This window comes from Podarcis vaucheri, assembly GCF_965113315.1.
Source record: "Podarcis vaucheri genome assembly, chromosome: 13".
In the NCBI taxonomy this organism is placed as follows: Eukaryota; Metazoa; Chordata; class Lepidosauria; order Squamata; family Lacertidae; genus Podarcis; species Podarcis vaucheri.
Genome location: NC_138751.1, coordinates 19,330,595 through 19,351,556, shown reverse-complemented (window position 1 = coordinate 19,351,556; position 20,962 = coordinate 19,330,595). Strand labels below are relative to the sequence as shown.

At 46.9% G+C, this 20,962-nt stretch overlaps 1 protein-coding gene across 3 annotated transcripts in view; it reads left to right on the top strand.

Annotated features, from left to right (window-relative positions):
- CACNG7 (calcium voltage-gated channel auxiliary subunit gamma 7) overlaps window positions 1–20,962 on the top strand; it is a 44,011-nt gene that overhangs the window by 14,749 nt on the left and 8,300 nt on the right. For all 3 annotated transcript variants that reach the window (XR_014213220.1, XM_082197095.1, XM_082197096.1), the window contains 4 exons: window positions 1,406–1,645; window positions 4,131–4,235; window positions 13,025–13,165; window positions 17,989–18,134. Coding sequence is in view for 2 of the 3 variants with exons in the window: in XM_082197095.1 (XP_082053221.1) it covers window positions 1,450–1,645; window positions 4,131–4,235; window positions 13,025–13,165; window positions 17,989–18,134 (588 nt within the window). In the remaining variant the exon portion in view is untranslated. The remainder of the gene's footprint in view (window positions 1–1,405; window positions 1,646–4,130; window positions 4,236–13,024; window positions 13,166–17,988; window positions 18,135–20,962) is intronic.

Sequence of the window (20,962 nt, the reverse complement as noted above, 5' to 3'; positions counted from 1 at the left end):
GTTCCATTGCGCCAGAAGCGGCTTAGTCATGCTGGCCACATGACCCAGGAAAACTGTCTGCAGACGAACGCCGGCTCCCTCGGCCTGAAAGCGAGATGAGCGCCACAACCCCAGAGTCGTCTGTCAGGGGTCCTTTATGGAGAATATGTAGGTGGAAGTAAACATTTCTGGTAGAAGAGTTTTTAAATTATTTCCAGGAAATCTGGAGCTCCTTAGAAACTTACTGTGAGTTTTTTATTGAGACCAATAATGGTGGACCAGCTGCCTGAAGGATATATTGTGGGCATATTCTAGGGCACCAGGAATAGTGTTATTCAGGGTCATTGTGGGAGTATTCTTGGGCACCCTCTCAGTCCTTGTAATAGGTAATCCCAGCAGACCTGGATGACACCCTACACAAACAGAATACTGCCCCAGAATCTTCTGCAGTGTTCTGGGATTTGAGGACAGTCATGAAGGGGTTCCTCATCAGAGTACGAAAGCTAGGAGAGGGTCGTTAGAAGGCCTCTCAGGGTTGTCATGTAGAGTGGAAGTTTAAAATTCGGCAGGTGCCTGCTGAATTCTTTTCTATTTCATTGGCACTATCCAGTCACCTGATTTGGTTCTTAAATTTGTTTTAGATGTTTGTTCTGTCATTTTTAAAAGCTTCCAACTGTCTTTAAATGCCTTTGATATGTTTTTATTTTGTTTTTAACTGTAATTTTTTAAATCACAGAAATATTTGTTGCCCTGAGTCATCCTTTGGGAGAATGGACGGGATATGGATTTATTTTTATGTTTAATAAAATCTACTGGGTCAGAGCAAAAGGAGAGAACTACTTTTGTCCTGTGGGCTGGATTAAAAAGGTGTCCAACCCTCCATGGGTTCACTTTTGATAGGCAGGCAAGTAGAACTAATCCTCACCCCCCAAAGCAGCAGGGCTTGCATCTTGCATCTTGCACCTTGTGCCCTGCTGGTTGCTCCTTGGCAGCTGCTGCATTGCCTATCCTGGTAAAAGATAGGTGGCCATAAAACATCATATGAGTGACAGATGGGCGTGGCTGGCCAAAAACAGCTTCCGCGGGCCAGATTGGCAGGCCTAGTTTAGCCCGCAGCCTGGAGGTTCCTCACTCCTGAGTTAGAAGAAGGTGAAGGGTCTTGTAGCCAAGACCCCTTGGATTCTTTGGGAGGTTTTAGTGAGTTAGGGTGGTGTTTAGAGCCAGCTGTCATGTTCTCTTAGTGAAAACAAAGATATTGTGGTTAAAGAGGAAGCATATGGGAGCCAGTAACTATTGGGGCCTCTGAGAACCCATCGGTTTGACTAGGAAAAGCTCAAATTTAATGTGAGTATAGCTTTTGGGCGGGGTGTGTGATTTGTGTGAATATCTGGTTTCTCTGGCTGATTGTTATCAATTCCTCCTCCAGGTCCTTGCGCTGCATTTGGCCAGTGGCTCCCCCTGTCACCTAGGATGAGTAACTGCAGCAGCCGCGCCCTGACCCTGCTGTCTAGTGTTTTCGGAGCGTGTGGACTGCTCCTGGTGGGCATCGCCGTCAGTACTGACTACTGGCTGTTCATGGAGGAAGGGATTGTGTTTCCGCAGAACCAGACCACCGAGATAGTCATGGCACTGCACGCTGGGCTCTGGAGGGTCTGTTTCTTTGCCGGTAAGAGCCTTGAAAAGTCAAGTTTCCCCGCTCACACCTGGAGACTCCAGTTACAGATGATGATGTCACTAGGCCAAATCTAAACTGCTTCGTTAGGCTTGCATGGCTTCCTCTGCTTCCATAATTTGTGTTTTCATCTAATTGAAGAAAGTGATCATGAGAGGGGAGTGAGTTGTAAGGCCATGTATTGGGGCTTTAAAAACAACACATATCTGGGTTTTGCTCTGTTTGCCTGCAAGTCTACATGTACTTGCAGCTGAACTCTTGCAAAGCTTAGGCTGCTGGACACAATCTGACTGCTGCTTGTTAAAAGAAGAGCAAAACTCTTCCGAGGAGCTGTGGTGTGACACAGCAGCTCAGCTTTCAAAAAGGTTCCTTGAACAGCCATCATTCAGGAACCTTGTTCCTGAAACAAATGTTTGAGATCAAACTGCCCACGGAATCTTAATCTACCACTCAAGATACAGTGGCATCAATACTGGCAGCGTGTACCTCAAAATGTGGAAGAATTCTGTAGGTTCAGAACTGCCTTCAGAGTGAGGGTTTAGCCTACTTCCTTTAGTTAAAGGAACTAAAACCACAAGACCTGAATCCTGTACAGTGGTACCTCAGGTTAAGAACTCAATTTGTTCCGGAGGTCTGTTCTTAACCTGAAACTGTTCTTAACCTGAAGAACCACTTTAGCTAATGGGGCCTCCTGCTGCCACTGTGCCACCACTGCGCGATTTCTGTTCTCATCCTGAAGTAAAGTTCTTAACCCGAGGTACAGTGGTGCCCCGCAAGACGAATGCCTCGCAAGACGGAAAACTCGCTAGATGAAAGAGTTTTCCATTTTGGAGGTGCTTCGCAAAACGAATTTCCTATGGGCTTGCTTCGCAAGACGACAATGTCTTGCAAGTTCCTGCTGGTTTTTTCCCCTCCCCCCTTTTTCTAAGCCGCTAAGCCGCTTATCAGCTGATCTGATCAGCAGATAAGCCGCTAAAAGCCGCTAATAGCCGCTAATAGCGCTAATAGCGCTAATCCGCTAATCCGTCAATGGGCTTGCTTCGCAAGACGAAAAAAACGCTAGACAAAGAGAATCACAGAACGGATTCTTTTCGTCTTGCGAGGCACCACTGTACTATTTCTGGGTTAGCAGCATCTGTAACCTGAAGTGTACATAACCCGAGGTACCACTGTACTTTGGTTGGTTACTTCGAATTATAATGTGTGTTTCATCGCTCACCCACACAGCTGCAATATACATTCTTGGCCGCCTTTTTCTATAATCCCCCTATCCTACCTGTTCACCTCTGAAACTTCCTTCTGTGGTCACTTTCCCCATGCAAGAGCATACATGTATCTGCTGCCTGTAGGCCTTGTGTGAACTTCTCTAGCTCTCATTTCCCCATTCCTCAAATCCCTAATGCAAATGTCCTGCCTCTTCTTCAGCCAGTGCTTCTTCATGAAGCGTGTGGTTAAACTATGGAACTCGCTCCCACAAATGAAATAAATAATAATAATAATACCACCTTGCTGCCGCCGCTTGCTCTATCTAGTATGTGCAGCTCTACCATTGGGCAGAGTGAGGCAGCTGACTAAAGCTTCAGGTGCCTTGGAGGTAGCCACGATGGCAAGTTGTGTGTGCCACATGGCCAGCCTCACACTCCCTAAGCTAGTCAGCTGCCCTCTTGTGTGGTAGAAGATAACTTTCTCAACTTGAAGGAAGAGTCAACAGCTCAGGAGGTTTCTATGGATGGAATACTGGGGAGGGGAGCAGATCACCTCAGGCAGCAAAATGTCCTGGGGCGGCCTTGCTTCCTAGCCCCTGCTTTGCTACCCACGCAAATAAAACCTGCCGTGTGGCAGCACTGGCATGCATCAAGTCAGCAGAGCAGCATACGCCCTCATGCTCTGCCTGCTGAAATATGCGGCCTGAGTTGAGTTGTGTGCTGTCAGTGGCTCGTTGCCACAGTGGCCATGTTACCTACCAGAGGCAGCATGCTTCTCAAGACCAGTTGCTGGAGGAATCACAAACTCTTGTGCTCAGGTCCTGTTTGTGGGTTCTCCTCAGGCATCTGGTAAGAACAGCATGTTGGACTAGATAGGCCCTGTGCTCTGGCGCTCACTTGGCGCAAGGCTGTCTGTGGCCTATCGGAAGAAGCTGAATGGGTGAGAGGTGCAGGTAACCAGACCCTCCTCAAACCAGACTGGCAACAAGGAAACACCACTGCTGCTGGGGCTTCAGCTCCAGGGAATGGCCATAGGGGATTGCCACTGCCTCCTGCTCCTCACAACATCTACCATCCGAGGCACCTGCCTCACTCTGCCTAATAGTAGGGCTGGCCCTGCTGGTCCTCTCACTTGGCCAGACCTACCTTGGCCAGACATATAGTCCTTTCCACCCCTTGGACCTGTATGAGGTTCCCACCTGATCTAACCTTTGGCCCCTTCCCAGAAGCTTTTGACACCATGAATGTGATGTGTTTTTCTTCTTCTTCTGCAGGTCAGAAAAAGGGCAGCTGTGTTGCTTCCGAGTACTTCCTAGAGCCCAGGCCTGACCCTGACCCTGAAGGCCCCCTCGTAACGGAGAACACAGAAAACATACTTAGTAAGTCGATACACTTCTGTTTGTTGGGCATTGAGAAAAATAAAGCTAAGAGGGGCTCTCTGACGGTCGAACTCAGTCACATCTACACATTTAAAGCATATTTATACCACTGCAACACTCAGGGCTTCCCCCAAAGAACCCCGAGAACTGTAGTTTCTACTACAGAGCTATAATTCCCAGCACCCTTAGCAAACTATAGTTCCCAGGATTCCTTTGGGGAAGCCATGTGCTTTAAATGTATGGTGTGGCTATGACCCTAGACATGATGTTAACCCCACTTGTAGCAATAGGATGAATGGCTTACTTCAACTAAATAACAGGCATGAAGGCCCTGCTCCAGACCAGGTCCCAGCTGGTGGGGAAATGGTTAAATCCCCAGGGCCGGCCCACCCATGAACCAAGGTGAGGTGACTGCCTTGGGGAGAAGGGAGAGTGAATGCCTACCCCTCGCCTTTGGCCTTTGTTTCTTCCCATCCCACCCACCACATCTATGACTCCCCATGCACATTTCACAGATTAAAGTAGCGGTTCTCAACCTGTGGGTCCTCATATGTTGTTGGACTACAACTCCCATCATCCCTGGCCACTGGTCGTGCTGGCTAGGCATGATGGGAGTTGTAGTCCAACAGCATCTGGGGACCCACAGGTTGAGAAACACGGGATTAAAATGAGAAATGTTTGTTTGGCCACCTCCACCCACACACCCCCTCCACAATGGCGCAGGCTTGTAGGCACCCTTCACCTGACTTTATCATGTATACAGGGGTTGCCAGCATGGTGGCTGAGGGTGCTCACAGAGACCTCCCCTGGTGGCCCCAGATTCCCCTCCCCTTGCTGAGATTAGATGGGCAAAAAGCATTCGGTTATAACCAACAGGATAGGTTGTGGCATGTTCTTCGTTGCTCTGTGTGTGTTGCCCACAAGAGTTTCTCGGACTTGCACATTGGTGCTCCCTGCTGTTCAGCTTGCCCTTGGCTGATTTAAAAGCCAAGAGGGTGGTTGTCCTTTTGAACAGAACAAGCACACGTAATGGCCGGGCCCAATGTGTCAGCAGCAGTTCGGAATACCCCTCGGCAGCCACAGTTTGCGCTCATGTTCAGGCATTTGCCTACATGCACTGCAGAGAGGCTATGCGCCCACCCACCTGCTCAGAGATTTAACTTCTAGCGACATGGAGCAGGATTTGAGCCCTTGAAGAATGACAGGGCCAGCCACTCATGCCAGCAAAAGGTTAACAAGCCGTTCAACTCCAACTCTCCAAAGCGTATGGATTTATATCCCACTGCTCTCTAAGAAAAGATTAGGGCTCCGTGAGGAGCTGAGTCCCTGGGAATTCCAATACAAACTGAACTGATCCACACTTGCCAGACTAAGGTGAGGATCAGACTGTTGCTATCCGCTGGATTTCACCCTCATCCAAATGTTACGGTGGTACAGCTCTTGCCTAAAAAATGTATGCATTTTAAAGTGCATGGTTTTGACAAGAGAATACATCTATGACTGCCTATTTTGACAGAAAATACATTTAGAAATGTGTATTTGGGGGGCAAAGTCCATTTAGGAATGCTATTTTGACGCAACGAAGCTGCTAGCAATGCTTCCTGTTCTTGCAGGGGAGCCCACTCACAGGCCATGAGTGCAACAGTAGTTTTCCCTGCCTGCAATTCGTGGCAACTGGTATTCAGAGGCAAACTGCCCCAGGCAATGGAGGCAGAATGTAGCCATAATGGGTAGGAGTCGTTGTCAGTAGTCAATTTTTGTCTAATCCTCTTTTAAAGCCAGCCACACTGATGGCCATCACTGCATCTTGTGCAAGTGAATCTATTATTATTATTATTATTATTATTATTATTATTATTATTATTACTACTACTACTACTACCTGAACTCCAGTCTAAGGTGCAGGCTGGATGTATCTGTAGCTATTAGGGCGCCCCCTGGTGGCCCTGTTCCATTACAATGACTAGTTTTTGAAATGCTGTGGAAGGACACGTAACACAAGCTCTTCTCACACCCCAGTTCTACTCTTTCTTGACTTGCAGGTAAGACTTGCCAGTTTCAGCAGAACTGCCTTCCAAAGGGAGCATTAGCTGACCACTCCTATGGGAGCCTGCGGAAGGACTACTATGGCTCTTCCCCACAAAAGGTGGCTGGCACTGCCGCAGCTTTCTCCCCTCAAACATCCAACACACTGTGGACGCTCACCGTATTTTTCGCTCTATAAGACGCACCAGACAATAAGGCACACCTAGTTTTTGGAGGAGGAAAACAAGAAAAAAATATTCTGAATCTCAGAAGCCAGAACAACAAGAGGGATCAATGTGCAGTGAAAGCAGCGATCCCTCTTGCTGTTCTGGCATCTGGGATAGCTGTGCAGCCTGCATTCGCTCCATAAGACGCACACACATTTCCCCTTACTTCTTAGGAGGGGGAAAAGTGAGTCTTATAGAGCAAAAAATACGGTAACTTGGTTTTAAGAGTGAGGACCGAAGGGACCTTTGCAGTGGAAATCCACTTATCTGTTATTTAAAAACAACAATTAATTAATTAGGTTTTTGACCTACCCTTTACCATAAGATCCCAGGCCAAGTTACAACAATGAAATATCCCTGTGGTTCCCAAACTACCTGCCCTCACAGACCACTTGAAAATTGCAGTCTTGGCAGCCCACCTCATGGTTTTTCTACCTGCTGTGGCAATTCTAACGTGCTAGAAGCTATACGATTCTTTAATTGTATTTCTATTGCGTCTTTTATTTCTTACATTGCATTGTATTATAATCTGAAGTCTCCGATTTGAATTCTGTATGAACCTGAATAAAGTTGGTGGTCTATGGACCACAGTTTGGGAAATATCCACTTATTCAACAAGTAGTGCAGTTTGGATTTTGGTTACCTGCAGCTTGGACAACCAAGCCAGAGACAGCCAAAATTGCTCAAGTTTGGTGTAGTTCACCATTCATGCAACAAAACACATATATTTGCTAACTGCTTGGGACTGTCTGTGTGGCACCTGGCATTTCAGGTGGGCTTGACACAATGCTTCTCCTCCCAGGTCAAACTTTGCCAGTCTAGTGCCCTTCACATGTTTTGGACTACAACTCCCATAAGCCCTAGTCACCACAGCTTGGGGGCTGATGGGAGTTGTAGTCCAAAACATCTGAAGAGCACAATGTTGATGAAGGTCTTTGAGGCATAAGTGGCATGGGGGGGGCTAGAGGGAGCAGCACTCTCCCTGGTCAAGTAACCCTCCATCCCACTGCCACTGCAGGACCCTTATGGCTACTTAAAGGAAAGGCACTTTCCACAGACAGAATAGCGCTTTTTCTTTATTTCCAGCAGACAGAGAGAGCGAGAGAGCAGTTCCCTGTGGGCTCACGTCTGTCCAATGGTGACAGAACTGGGGTAGGGAAGATTTTTAGCTCCCTCAAAATTAATAGGATCTAAGCCGACCAGGTGAATAAACCAGGCAGAGCTCCTGAGTGTTTAACAGTTGTGTAAAAGAGGAAATTTCCACAGGTGATCTTGGCACACCAGTTCCACCTGCTGAAATTCCCTTTTCTGTACAACTGTCACATTCACAGTACTAGGGATAGAGGAACCTGCCAACTTGGTTTCTCTCCACGTCTTGTTTCACCAGTCTTAAGTTCTGTTCTCCAAATTACTGCTTCAGTTTGCAATGTATGCTTTCAAAGTCTCCATGAAAATTTGTCTGCATTTTAGTGCAAATTTCTTCCAATAGACACATTCCTGTATGCAATTTTGTGTGATATACACATTATTTAAAGTAGTTTTCCCCAATATAATGCATGTTATATGGTAATATAGGCATTTTAATGCACATTCCCCCCCCCCAATATACACATTTTTGTACACATTCTTTGGCTGGAGAACCGCACCACAAAATTCGGGAGATGTGTGAATTTTGAAGGATTCTCGGTTCATATATTTTTCTGGAAAGTGCAAATTGGGGAGGTTCACATTGAAATCCTAAGCAAACCTTCTATTTTGGCCACCCTGTACTGGGAACTTCAGAGAAAAGATGGGAGCATTAGCAGAAAATATTGCATTGTTTCGCTTTTAAAAATTTCTTACATGTGGCACAGATCTCTCTCTCTCTCACACACACACACACACCCACACACACCAAATTTGCCCCTTGTGTACCTGCCCCCATTTTCATTTGGGGGAGGGTGGGTGTCACTACTGCTTTAAGCTGAGGAGAGGAGTGGAAGCTACCACCACAGCTCTGCCCTGAAAATATTTAGTTGGCCTTGACAACTGCTCTGTGTGCCTTGGCCATGAAGAGCCAACATAGACAATAAAGCTAGCAAACTGACTGCTAAGGCCTTTGCGGTGGGAGCTGGAGAGGCCAGGTTACCTGAAAGGAAAACCCTACTTCTAACAATAGCTTGGTTTCAAGGTTGCCAACTTTTCAGCCAGTCCCAGTGCTCTGAACAAGTGAACTGACGTGCAGCAGGCATTAGCAGAGGAGCTACCATTGATCTCCATGCCATGAAAAGCCTCACCTGCTGTTCTCTTGCAAAATCAATCTACTTTCAAAAGGCACAAGAGCACAGCTTGGTTTTCTGGTCAGTTGACAACAATTCTATTCTGATTATGACATAATTTCTCAAGTTTCCCTCCTGGAGTACCAAATTTATTTCATGCAGTTACTAAACACTTAATCTTGAAAACAGAACTGAGATAATTGTGTGTGTGTGTTTGATTCAGAGAGAGAGAGAGAGAGAGAGAATATCATTGCCCCCTGCTGGACAAAAGAAGGAATAGTTAGGTTCTTATAATCTCAACTGGAAAAATATTTTGAATTTCCAGAGCAGCAGCAAGATTTCTGCAGCTCGTCATTAAGGGTGATGTCACACAAGCAATATCCCATTTTCAGGCTGCAGCCAAATTCACCACCTCCGTACCCCAGTCTTCCCTTCTATGCTTTAACACCTGGCAATCTAAACTGCATGGGATGACATAATCATCGTGCGCTAAGTTTTATTGCCGTTGCCAAGTGAAAGCTAATGAGGTGGAACGGGGACGGCATCAGGCTTTATATTTATTTGAACAATTTATTTCCCAAGGTGGCATGCAAGAAACATTAAGCTATGTTTTAAAGAAACCACAGCAAACAACAGCAACTTATAGAAAACGTTCAGGATCCTTCCCAGTTTGTGGTAAAATGGTGGCAAGCAGAGAGTTCCGCTGGAGGAGGTCCATGGAGGCTGGTCCATAAGGGTGAACAGGCACTGCACCTCAGTTTGCCCTCAGCCAGGCCCTATCCTACCTACCTGCCTTTTTACAGACAACCAGTCCAGCGGGCAGCTCTGTCTGTCATTCGCTCTGGCGCCACCTACTGTTGGACTCCCTGCCTCCCACCCTACCAGTAGCAATGGGTTCCAGCCACCACTGGAAGCTTTGAGATGGTCTGAGTTCCTCTCTTTTCTTCCCACTGGGCAGTTGATGACTGATGACCCAGTGAATACGCAGCTGGAACAAACTCTGGAGTGATCTTCACCTTACCCCTTCTCTCTCTCCTGGAATCATATAGCATGTTTCCTCCTCCTAGATCAGGAATAGGCAATATGGTGCCCTCCAGATGCTGTGGGCTCTTAATTTTGATCAGCTCTGGTCAGTATAGCTCATAACCGGGGATTATGGGAATTGTAGTCCAAAACATCTGGAGAACACAACGTAGCCACTTAGGAGGGCTATTTTTTAGTTGCATCTGCCTTAATGCTAACTGGGTGAACACACTTATTAGTTAAAGGTTGGGTGGAGATTGCAGAATGCTTTATACTACATCAGCTGCATAGGGGAATCATACTTTTCAATGTTCTCCTGCTTTTTATTATTATTTAAAACCTCTCTGTGAGTAGAAAAAAAACAGAGAGGATAATTCTGGAATTTTTCTAGCATATGTATATGTCAGGGACTGGGCAGATGAAGAGGAATGGTGGAGACAGCCTGCCCAGGAGCCTTCCAGGGAGGAGGAAGGGGCCGATAGTATAGACCTAGAAGAGTGGTTCGAGACAGGTCACAACCCAGAAGAAGAAGTTGGGAAATAATGGAAGATGAGGAGCAAGAACCAGGTAGCACAGAACAGGCAGAGCCTGAGCAGTGGCTGACTGACATGCTGTCGCTGGAGAGTACCCCAGAACCCATTCTGACCCCCCAGACCAGGCGTTCATTGAAAATGGCAGAGAAGAGGGTTCAGAGGTGGGTGGCACTTGACAACTGCCGTAGAAGGGAGGAGGAGTCTGATGAAAAGGGAAGTACAGAGAAGGGGAGGTGGAGCTTCACTCGAGGCAACGCCGGATAATGAACGGTGTGGATGGAATTTTGTCCTGGTAATTCTAATAATAAAAAAGAACTGAACAGTTCGCTTTCTCTCTCTCTCTCTGCTTTACTGGGCAAGCAGCCAGTAGCCACCAGCAGCACCCTGACAGTATATAGTTTTCTACTTGCAGGGAGTATTTACACGGAGAACTATCTCCTCCCCACAGTCCACTCTACCACCTTTGGCATTCGACACCCTACCACGATCCATTCTTTTGGAGGTGTGGAGGGGACCTAGAAAAAGGTGGAAGAATCATAGAATTGTAGACTTGGAAGGGGCCATGACACTCATCTAGTCCAACCTCCCAGCAAATGCCAGAATCTTTCACCCAACATGGGACTCAAACCCACCACGCTGGTATTAAGAATTTCCTGCTCTACAACTGAGCTCTGAGGAAGGGTGTTGCATTTTCAATTCTCCCCTAGCAGAAGAAATCTTCCAACAAGCGCAAACCAACTCAGCGGGGAGCAGGCTAGGCCAGAACCTCCCTAATTATAGTTGTGGTTGTTTCTTTAACTTACAGGGAGGGCTTTACAAATGAAGAAACCGAGGGAGTATTCAAAAATGTGATGCATTCAGCTGAAGTCTGAAATGCTGCTGCACATTTACCACCTCAGAATTCAACCTCCTCAGATCTGCAGCATGTGCAGACCAGGCCTCAGTTCCAGCCAAGAGAGGTGTCTTATTGTTTGGAAGTGAACCTTGTAGTTCCAGAAATGGCTAGTAGTAAGCTGCTGTTACACAGAGTGGAGGGCAATCAACTCTGCACATATTCAGTGGCACTCTTAATTTTTTAAATAACTTGACATTGTCCAAAAAGGCTGGAGCCCTTAGCTAGAGTTCTGAGCCATCAAGGTTTGATGCTTTGGTGTTCAGGGTTGCCAAATACAAATGGGGTTCATGCCCTTTTAACAGAAGCAGGAATCACCTTATCAGGAATCACACTTGACATGCAGTTTAAAGAGACTTTTAGAAAGGCAACTTTTGGGTAATTGAATCTCATGTTCTGGAAAACTCAATTTTTGTGTGTGAAAAAGTATATTTCATGTTGTATACCAAAGTCAAATTTATGGGTTTGGGAAGAGGGCCTGACAAATAGGATAGACTAAGGTCGACCTAAGATCATACTCAAAAATGAAAAGAACACTTTGGATCAGTTCCAGAATGTATTGGTGCAAGCATTTATCCAATGGACTGTGTTGTTTTGTCATGTGGGCCATCTGCATGCAAATAAGAATTCACCTGTATGTGGAAATGTTCCATGTGCTTGGGAAACAACTGAGATACAAGGGATTTAGTTTTATCACCCATGCACATTTGTACATCAAAAAGGTGTGTGTGTGTGTCTAAAGATAAGGACTCTTGAATGTAAGGGCAAAGAGATGTTTTGATATGTGGTGGACATGCATCTAGTGTAGCACTTGTAAGCTTACATTATTATGGTGCATGTATTACGGTTTACATACTTTTGTACGTTTCAATTCAGGCATCTTCAACCTTTGCAGATCCGGGGCCCACTTTACTGAATGTCATAGCAGATGTTTACCTCTGCCCCTGCCTCAGCTCTTTTAATTCTGGGAAGCCACATCTATGGTCCTATAGGAAGAGATGGCAGGTGGCATAGCAGTATGAATTTTTTTGCTCTACCTACTGATCTGAAATAAAATGTCCCTTTAAAGTCAATTTTGGATGTGCACACACCATACATTTAAAGCACAATGCCCCTCCCAATAATAATCCTAGGAATGGTAGTTTACCCCTCACAGAACTCCAATTTCCAGCACCCTTAACAAACTACAGTTGCCATGCTTTAGTTGTACCATGTGTCTGTAGCCTTTGTACATGTTCAGAGGAACTTTGCACTGTTGCCTCAGGCAGCAAAATGTCTTCAGCCAGCTCTGCCTCAAACATTTCAGTCACACATGTTATCTGCTCCCCTCCTTCTACCCCCCCTTCCATTTAATCAAAGCTCAATCCTGAAATTACTTTGGAAATTTTACTACATTTGTTTGCCACATTCAGATGTGAGTTATTTTATGTGTGGAGTATTCCTCTGCGATGTCTATATGACCAAATTCTAGAAACAGGGCTATGTTAGGAATTTCAATTTAAATAAATAGAGTTTGCAGAGAACCAGGCATGATTTTGCATCCAACTCACTGAAACTTGATGTGTGTACTGTGGGGTCATTTCTAAAAGAAAGAGTGCTAGTTTAAGCCCATCTAAAGCCCCAGCCCTTTTACTCCTAAAGGAATGCATGCTGCCTGTGGTTACTCAGGAAGTAGGGGGAATATATCTGTGCGTCCTCAGGGGGGTCTCCAAGGAATACAACTGCTTCACATGTCAGAAATCTGAGCATTCAAACCTGGTTCTAGGACTGCGCTTTGGTGAAGAGGATCGACTCAAATTTAACTCTTCTCTTTCTCTCTTTATCTTGGCAGAGACCATCCGCACAGCCACCCCTTTCCCTATGGTCAGCCTCTTTCTCGTCTTCACAGCATTTGTCATTAGCAACATCGGACATATCCGCCCCCAGAGGACCATCCTGGCTTTCGTTTCAGGAATCTTCTTCATCCTCTCTGGTGAGGTGTGGGGGAACGTTCATCAGAGGGCAATTTATTCCTGGAATCTGTGTGCTAACCATGACATTTGGGATAGCTAAATAAATCCTGTGTAGTAGTCTTCAGAGTGGAGCAGGGTCATGGCAACAGGGGGACTATAACCCTTGAAGTGGGCCGGTGGCTTCTGTTAAGAATTGACAAGCCACAGAGTAGCCTTTCACAACCTTGTTCCATGGGGGTTTTCAACACGGGTGATGGTCCAAGCACAGAGGAGGTCCATAGTCCTAGGCCAATAGGATCAGCACCTTGGAGAAGGGTCAAGGTGTGGATTTCAGGACCATGGTCAGCGATCATGCAGCTGAGCCAGACTGTATACATTACTGAAGCACCTAATAAATAGTTCTTCATAGCCTGGCTTAGCTATTTATTGACTAGCGGCTACACCATATTAATGCTTCATTTGGCCAGTGAGGCCAAAGTTTTTATCCTGCAGCCATTGGCTGCTTCTTCTAGGCCCTGGGCTTTCAAGCTGTGGGGATCTCTTCACAGGGATCTTCCAATCCTCTGAAATCTGTGGTCCAGCCTTTGGTGTCTGGTGGCAGAGGTGACTCCTCGGGGTTCAGGGGAGGAGAGGTAGGCTGTAGCGACTGTAGCTCCACATGAGACTGCCATCATCTGAGGACTGTCTCTGAAGATTCCTAAGGTAAAGGGACCCCTGACCATTAGGTCCAGTCGTGGCCGACTCTGGGGTTGCGGCGCTCATCTCGCTTTACTGGCCAAGGGAGCCGGCATACAGCTTCCGGGTCATGAGGCCAGCATGACTAAGCCGCTTCTGGCGAACCAGAGCAGCACACGGAAACGCCGTTTACCTTCCTGCCGGAGCGGTACCTATTTATCTACTTGCACTTTGACGTGCTTTCGAACTGCTAGGTTGGCAGGAGCAGGGACCGAGCAACGGGAGCTTACCCCGTCGCAGGGACTCGAACCACTGACCTTCCGATCGGCAAGTCCTAGGCTCTGTGGTTTAACCCACAGCGCCACCTGCGTAGTCTAGGGCTATTTTGGACCACAACTCCCATCACTTACCAGCTGACATGGCCTGATATAGAGTTTAGAATGAGCACTTGCCTTTTGCCAAGGCAAACCATTGGTCCACCTAGCTCAGGGCCAGGGAGTCTGTGGTCCTCCAGATATTGTTGGATACCCAGCATTGCCAATTAATAGAGATGACGGGAAATGTAGCCCAACAACACCTGGAGGGTCACAGTTTCCCCACCCCTGATCTCACTGGCAGCGGTTACCTAGGATTTCGGACAAGCATCATTCCCAGCTTCACCTGGAGATGCTGGGGATTGAATTTGGCACTTTCTGCTTGAAAAGCAGGTGCTCTGCCCCTGAGCTATCACTCTCCCCTCCAAGACAGCTTCAGCAACGCTCTCTTCAAACACCCTGAAGAAGCACTGACTAGAAAGGAGCTGGAAAAGGTGGCGATATGCCTTCCCTGTTATACCCTTTCTCTGCTCCCCCATCAACACTTACATTTCAGAAGCCAGGGGCAAGGTCCTACCATTATTTTTTCTACACCCCAAATCCAAAGTCCAGCAGTCTCATGCCTCCCCCCCCACTCCAAGAATCATATTCATAATTTTCTTCTTATTCCAAGACTCCCTGACATTCTTTCCATCCATCTTGGTAAAAGCAGAACTGAAAAATTACAGGATTATTACTATTAATCACCTTCTAAACCACCATCTCAAGGCAACTTACATATAAAATAAAAAAGTTTTTTAAAAAAACCATAAAGGGCAAATGCATTTAAAACAAGGCTAAACCCCTAACTTGCAGACACTTGCTATAAAGACTCATTTATCCAGCTAGATATTTAGAAACTGGATGCTGGTTTGTACAAATGTGGAGTTTCTCTGTGTCCAGCTTTTCTCCTCTGATGCTTTTGTCTGAGAATTGCTAAAGCACCCACTGTATTTTTGCAAGAGAGGAGGACAGGAAAAAAAAACCCAGAATTGCCTCTGGCTTCACCTCCCATTAGCTTCCCTGCCCACCAGCTCCAGCAGTAAGCAGCCATCACTTCAGAAGGCAGGTGAGCTGGCGTTACTGCTAAGGCCTCGGGGGGGGGGCACACGACTCCCTGGCCAGCATGGGAGAAGGAGAGGAAGCGGAGGAATGGCAGCAAAGCAGGGAGCAAAGAGCTGCACCCTGCCGCATCCACCCTCCGCTTCTGTCACGCTCCAACTCAAGCATGACAGAAGTGCCAGAACACAACCGAAGCACAAAACGGCCTTTAGATTTACGACAAAAGCCCAGTTTTGTCCACTTGCTGCCACTGCATTCCCCAGTGTGGGAGGAGGGGGAAGAAGAGGGAAGAGGGCAGGGCAACCATAGGCCCACATCCATACTGGGGTCTGGGGGGCGGATCAGAGGAGGAGGAACAAATGGTGCTGCCTGCCTGTGCATATTTATCAAAACATTAATGCAATAAGTAGCAACAAATGCAGGTAGCAATAAAGCAGCGGGGCATAGTAGGTAGCCAGCATGATGTAGAGGTTAGAGTGCTGGACCTGGGAGACCAGGGTTCAAATCCCCCCTCAGCCATGAAGCTCACTGGGTGACCTTGGGCTGGTCGCTGCCTCTCAGCTTAATCTACCTCTTAGGGTTGTTGGGAGGATAAAGTGGTGAGAGGAAGAACCAGGCAAGCCACCTTGAACTCCATGGAAGTAAAGGTGGGGTGTAAATGTAATAATGAAACACAGGGCTGGTACATCCCATTTTGTAGGGACGCGGGTGGCACTGTGGGTTAAACCACAGAGCCTAAGACTTGCCGATCAGAAGGTCAGTGGTTCGAATCCCCGTGACGGGGTGAGCTCCCGTTGCTCGGTCCCTGCTCCTGCCAACCTAGCAGTTCGAAAGCACGTCAAAGTGCAAGTAGATAAATAGGTACCGCTCCAGCAGGAAGGTAAACGGCGTTTCCGTGCGCTGCTCTGGTTTGCCAGAAGTGGCTTAGTCATGCTGGCCACATGACCCAGAACCTGTACGCCAGCTCCCTCAGCCTATAAAGCGAGATGGGCGCCACAACCCCAGAGTCGGCCACGAATGGACCTAATGGTCAGGGGTCCCTTTACCTTTACATCCCATTTCACCACTTGAGATGAAATGGGAAGCGCTGCTTTCCCCTGCCCCTGCCACCTCCACCACCTACCTTCTCCTGCCCTACCCCCAGCTGCATCTGAAGCCACCTGGCACTGATTTTGGGCAAGAGCACACTGATTTCGGGTGAGATTTCACTCCAAATCACATGAGATCTTGTGTGCTCCTCAAGTCCCCCCCCCCATTTCAGGCAAGATCTTGCTCCAAATGGACATGATCTTGCCCAAAATTGGCACTGATGGCAGTAGCGCTTCTCCATCACTGGTGGAGGCAGTGGGGCAGGTGGGGCACCCATGGGCTTGTTACCTGTGGGGTTTCTGCCTCCTGAAGCAGTGGCTTTACCCCACATAATGGCTGGGCCAGTTCTGATAAAATATATAATAAAATAGTAAACCCCCCCCCAAAAAAAAAACATTCCAAAGCCTTGCAGAGCCTAATCAGTTCCACTTAGAGAATAAGTGTGTTTAATTTGGAGGGGTGAAGGACAGAGGGGCTATGGGGGCCAAGGCAATGGGGCCAGGCAAGTGAGGCTGAACAACAATGTTATAGTTCTAATTGCATGGCAAGGGAAGAACGGGTCATGGAAGGCAATTATGTCCAGGTTGGTCTTCTTCAGTTCAGATGATATTACGAGTTGGTGAAGAGCAATGGCTGCAAGGCAACCCAAGAAGTAAATCTGCGAGCAGCCGAAAAGGGCAGCACTGGGCCCTTAATGGGAAACAGAGGAAGAGCGGCACATAGGCCAGTCTGCAATGCTGCATCACAAGCACAGTACGGCACCGTGCTGCACTACTGAGCCAGCTGCATTTTAGCACTCTTTCTCTTTGTCCCATGCTACTATGACCAAGAAATGCAATGCAGGGTGAAGCTATGCAGCTGAAGGGGTGCAATTATGTAGATAGGAGCAGGCTTGATTTACAGTAGCTCTCGCTGCCTTCTATATGATATACGGCAATTAATAGACAGAAATATGGGCACGCTGTTCACCACCACCACCCAACACATATAGTCTGAAAGGAACCCATAAAGGGGCGATGTGTGTGCATTTGTGTGTGTGTGTGTGTGCACGCGCACTGCGGCTGGTTGCAGTGGCATCTCTGCTCTGAGCTAAATGTGGAGAGTGAGGTAGGTTTATGGTACAACATACGAACCGAGGGAGGTACCTTATACTGAGTTTGATCATTGGTCCATGTAGCTCAATACTGTCTACACCAGGGGTCAGCAACCTTTTTCAGCCGTGGGCCAGTCCACTGTCCCCCAGACCATGTGGTGGGCCGGACTATATTTTGGGCAAAAAAATGAACAAATTCCTATGCCCCACAAATAACCCAGAGAGGCATTTTAAATAAAAGCACACCTTCTACTCATGTAAAAACACGCTGATTCCCGGACCGTCCATGGGCCGGATTGAGAAGGCGATTGGGCCGCATCCGGCTTCCAGGCCTTAGGTTGCCTACCCCTGGTCTATACTGATTGACTGAAGCTCTCTCCCTGGGTCTCAAACTGAAAACGCTTCGCCCTACCTAGATATGTCAGGGATTAGAACTGGGACCTTCTGCACTTGTGAAGCAGGGGCTCTGCTACTGGAGCTGTGGCTCCTCCCCACAAGTGAGGCCTTTATGAACAGCTGAAGATAACAGCCTCTTCCTTCCCACCCCTCTCCCTCTGTGCTCTTTCTGCAGGGCTCTCTCTGGTGGTGGGCTTGGTTCTGTACATCTCCAGCATCAATGACGAAGTGATGAACCGCCCCAGCGGCTCAGAGCAGTACTTCCAATACCGCTACGGATGGTCCTTTGCCTTTGCTGCTTCTTCCTTCTTGCTCAAAGAGGTACACTTCCCAGCATTTATTTATCGATTACATTTTCAGCCAAGGAGCTCAAGGTGGTGGACATGGTTCTCCCCACTCCCATGAGTCCTCACAACAACCCTGTGGTGTAGGTTAGGCTGAGAATTTGTGTGTGGCTGGACCAAGGTCACCCAGTGAGATTCATGGCTAAGCAGGGATTCGAACCCTGGTCTCCCACGTCAAAGTCCGGCACTCTAACTGTTACACAACACTAGCTCCCACACTGCACTTGCACATGTGCACGCGCAAACACACACACACACACACACATTCTCCTGACTCCCAATCTTGAATCGCAGATTTAAATTTTGGCCAAGGGGTAAAGCAAGTTTTCCTTTGCTGGCTTTACGGGGCTTTTAAAGCCAGAAGGCAGAAAGGGCGGCCACTGTACCATTGACAATCCATGTCCTCGTTAGGAGTCTAACAAGTGGGACCATCACATCTCCTTCCTCCTAAGGAGATTGCTCCTGTTTAGGGTTCCTGCCTGTCAAATCACCTAAGCAGGACAGCCCAGAGTCTGCCACTCCCTCAAGTTTAAAGTTATTTTTATACTGGATCAGATTGTTACTATTAATGTTTGCTGTATTATTATTATTATTATTATTATTATTATTATTATTATTATTATTTGTTCTGTTTCTTCCACTACCCCTCAACTGCCACCAATATACTTTTATTTTATTTTAACTTCTGCAAACCCTGGAGTTTGCGTGGCGAGTCCCCTCCCGCCTTGTGAAATGAAGACACAGACACGTTATTTAAGGTTAATGGGGGTAAAAAGGCCACAACTTTATTGATTACAGGAATTGAGAGGTATTGGCCTTAGGCATTGGCTCCTGTCGACTACCAGGCATGGAGACCGGAGCAGCTGAAACGGGGAAGAGCGGGAAGTCTCTGGGCATGCCTGCCTTAAGTGCACTAGGCCACGCCCCCCGGCCTGCTGATTGGCTGCCCGAGGATTCCCCTGCTCTCGCGGGGGCTGTGAGCCAGCCCCTGTGTGTGTGGCAAGGGGGTGGGCCCGCAACCCCACCTCCTCCCCAGCTCGGAAGTAGCTTTCCCCAAGCATGATGACCCCCCTCCCATTTTGGCTGGAGGTTGGCTTCAGGGGACAATTTCAGTTTTGACTTTTGCTGCAACTTGATTAGGGATTATTAACAGGGAATCAGAGTACTGCATTACTCCTATAAAATATTCCCTCCCAGCTAGGGATGGGCAAATGTATCAGTTTTGATTTCTCTTTCTCAATTTCTCGATGGTTTCAGTTTTCCAGATCAATATGCAATTACTTTTTAAATTTTTATTTTTAAAAGTCCTCACAAAAACTGCCAGCATTTTAGCACACATTTCTCAAATATACACACTTGAGCAAGTAGTTTCCCTTAATATAATGCATCTTTGTGTGTTTATTTCAGAAATATATGCACATTTATGCACACTTTCCTTCAAACGTACACATTTTTGTATATAGCTGAAGTCTGCACCACAAAATTCAGAGTGGTGTTAATTTTTGAAGGCTACCTGACCACATGTTGTTTGGGGAAGTGCAGTTTAGGTAGGTTCCCATCAAAATATGAACTGAACCAAAATTCTCCCCTATATTCAGCACAGTCTCTCAACCTGCAGTAAGGATACAGCAGTGAGCTACACCAGTGTTCCCCAACCTTGGGTCTCCAGCTGTTTTTGGACTACAACTCCCATCATCCCTCGCTAGCAAGACCAGTGGTCAAGGATGATGGGAATTGTAGTCCGAAAACAGCTGGAGACCCAAGGTTGGGGAACACTGAGCTACACTACAAGAGCCACACTGTTGATTACTAGTCTCTCAAGCCAACCTGAAACACTCGACTAAAAACTAAGGATAACATTGCAGCTGTGTTGCAAGCTACTGCCCCATGTTTGGTCAAACCCCAGGCTGCAGTAAGGTTCTACCTCTGGACAACATCTCTCGACAGCACTGTAGGACTGTTGCAAACCACTTAGAGGTTAAAATGTTCCCTGGCCTCCATTCTGTGTGAATGTTACTTCAGGGCTGCATTATAGCCAAAGCCTTTCCTAAACAGATATTATATTAGCTCCCAAAACATGGAAGGGTTTTAGAGGGTAAAAAAATCCCTGAATCTGAGATTGGCACATCTCCCTGACTCTCTTTTAACAGGATAGACTCGCTTTTAGTCATACCCAGAGGAGGCCCATTGGCATGGCTAACTTAAGTTCTACTTAAAATTAATGGACCTATCTGGATACAACCCAAGTCTCCTTGTCTATGACAAGAATTAAAGAAGGGGCTCTGCAAGATATTTTTTTAAAAAACCTCAAGTCTACTGATCTACTGGTTTTCCAGCTGGCAATGTGAACCACATTTGCTTTGGAATTTATATTAGCAAAAAAATAAAATAAAAATCTTTAAATGTTTCACACTGAATAAGAATTGCATTAAAAAGAAGAGGAGCTCTTTCGTCTCTTTGCTGCTACCTTTTGGAGTTTTGCTGTCTGGGTGGGTGGACACAATGATGCCCAATTCCAGTTGCGTTAACATTTTGGATGCTATCCACTTATACCTATGGGCAGCTCTTCCTTGCACTTTTCTCTGAGGACATTTAAAAATAAACTCCGTATGAACCAGGAAATTACCTGTCCGGACAAAAATGATGTCCTTTTTATCTCTTTGTGCCTCTTTCTCCATCATCTTTTGGTGTGTTTCTCTCCAGCAAGGAGGGAATCAGAGCAGAGAGTGGTTCTTGCCTTCTTTCACACCTGCCCGAGCAGCAGAGTTTTGAAGCTTCCCTAGTTGTTTCAGCCACATTATCCTC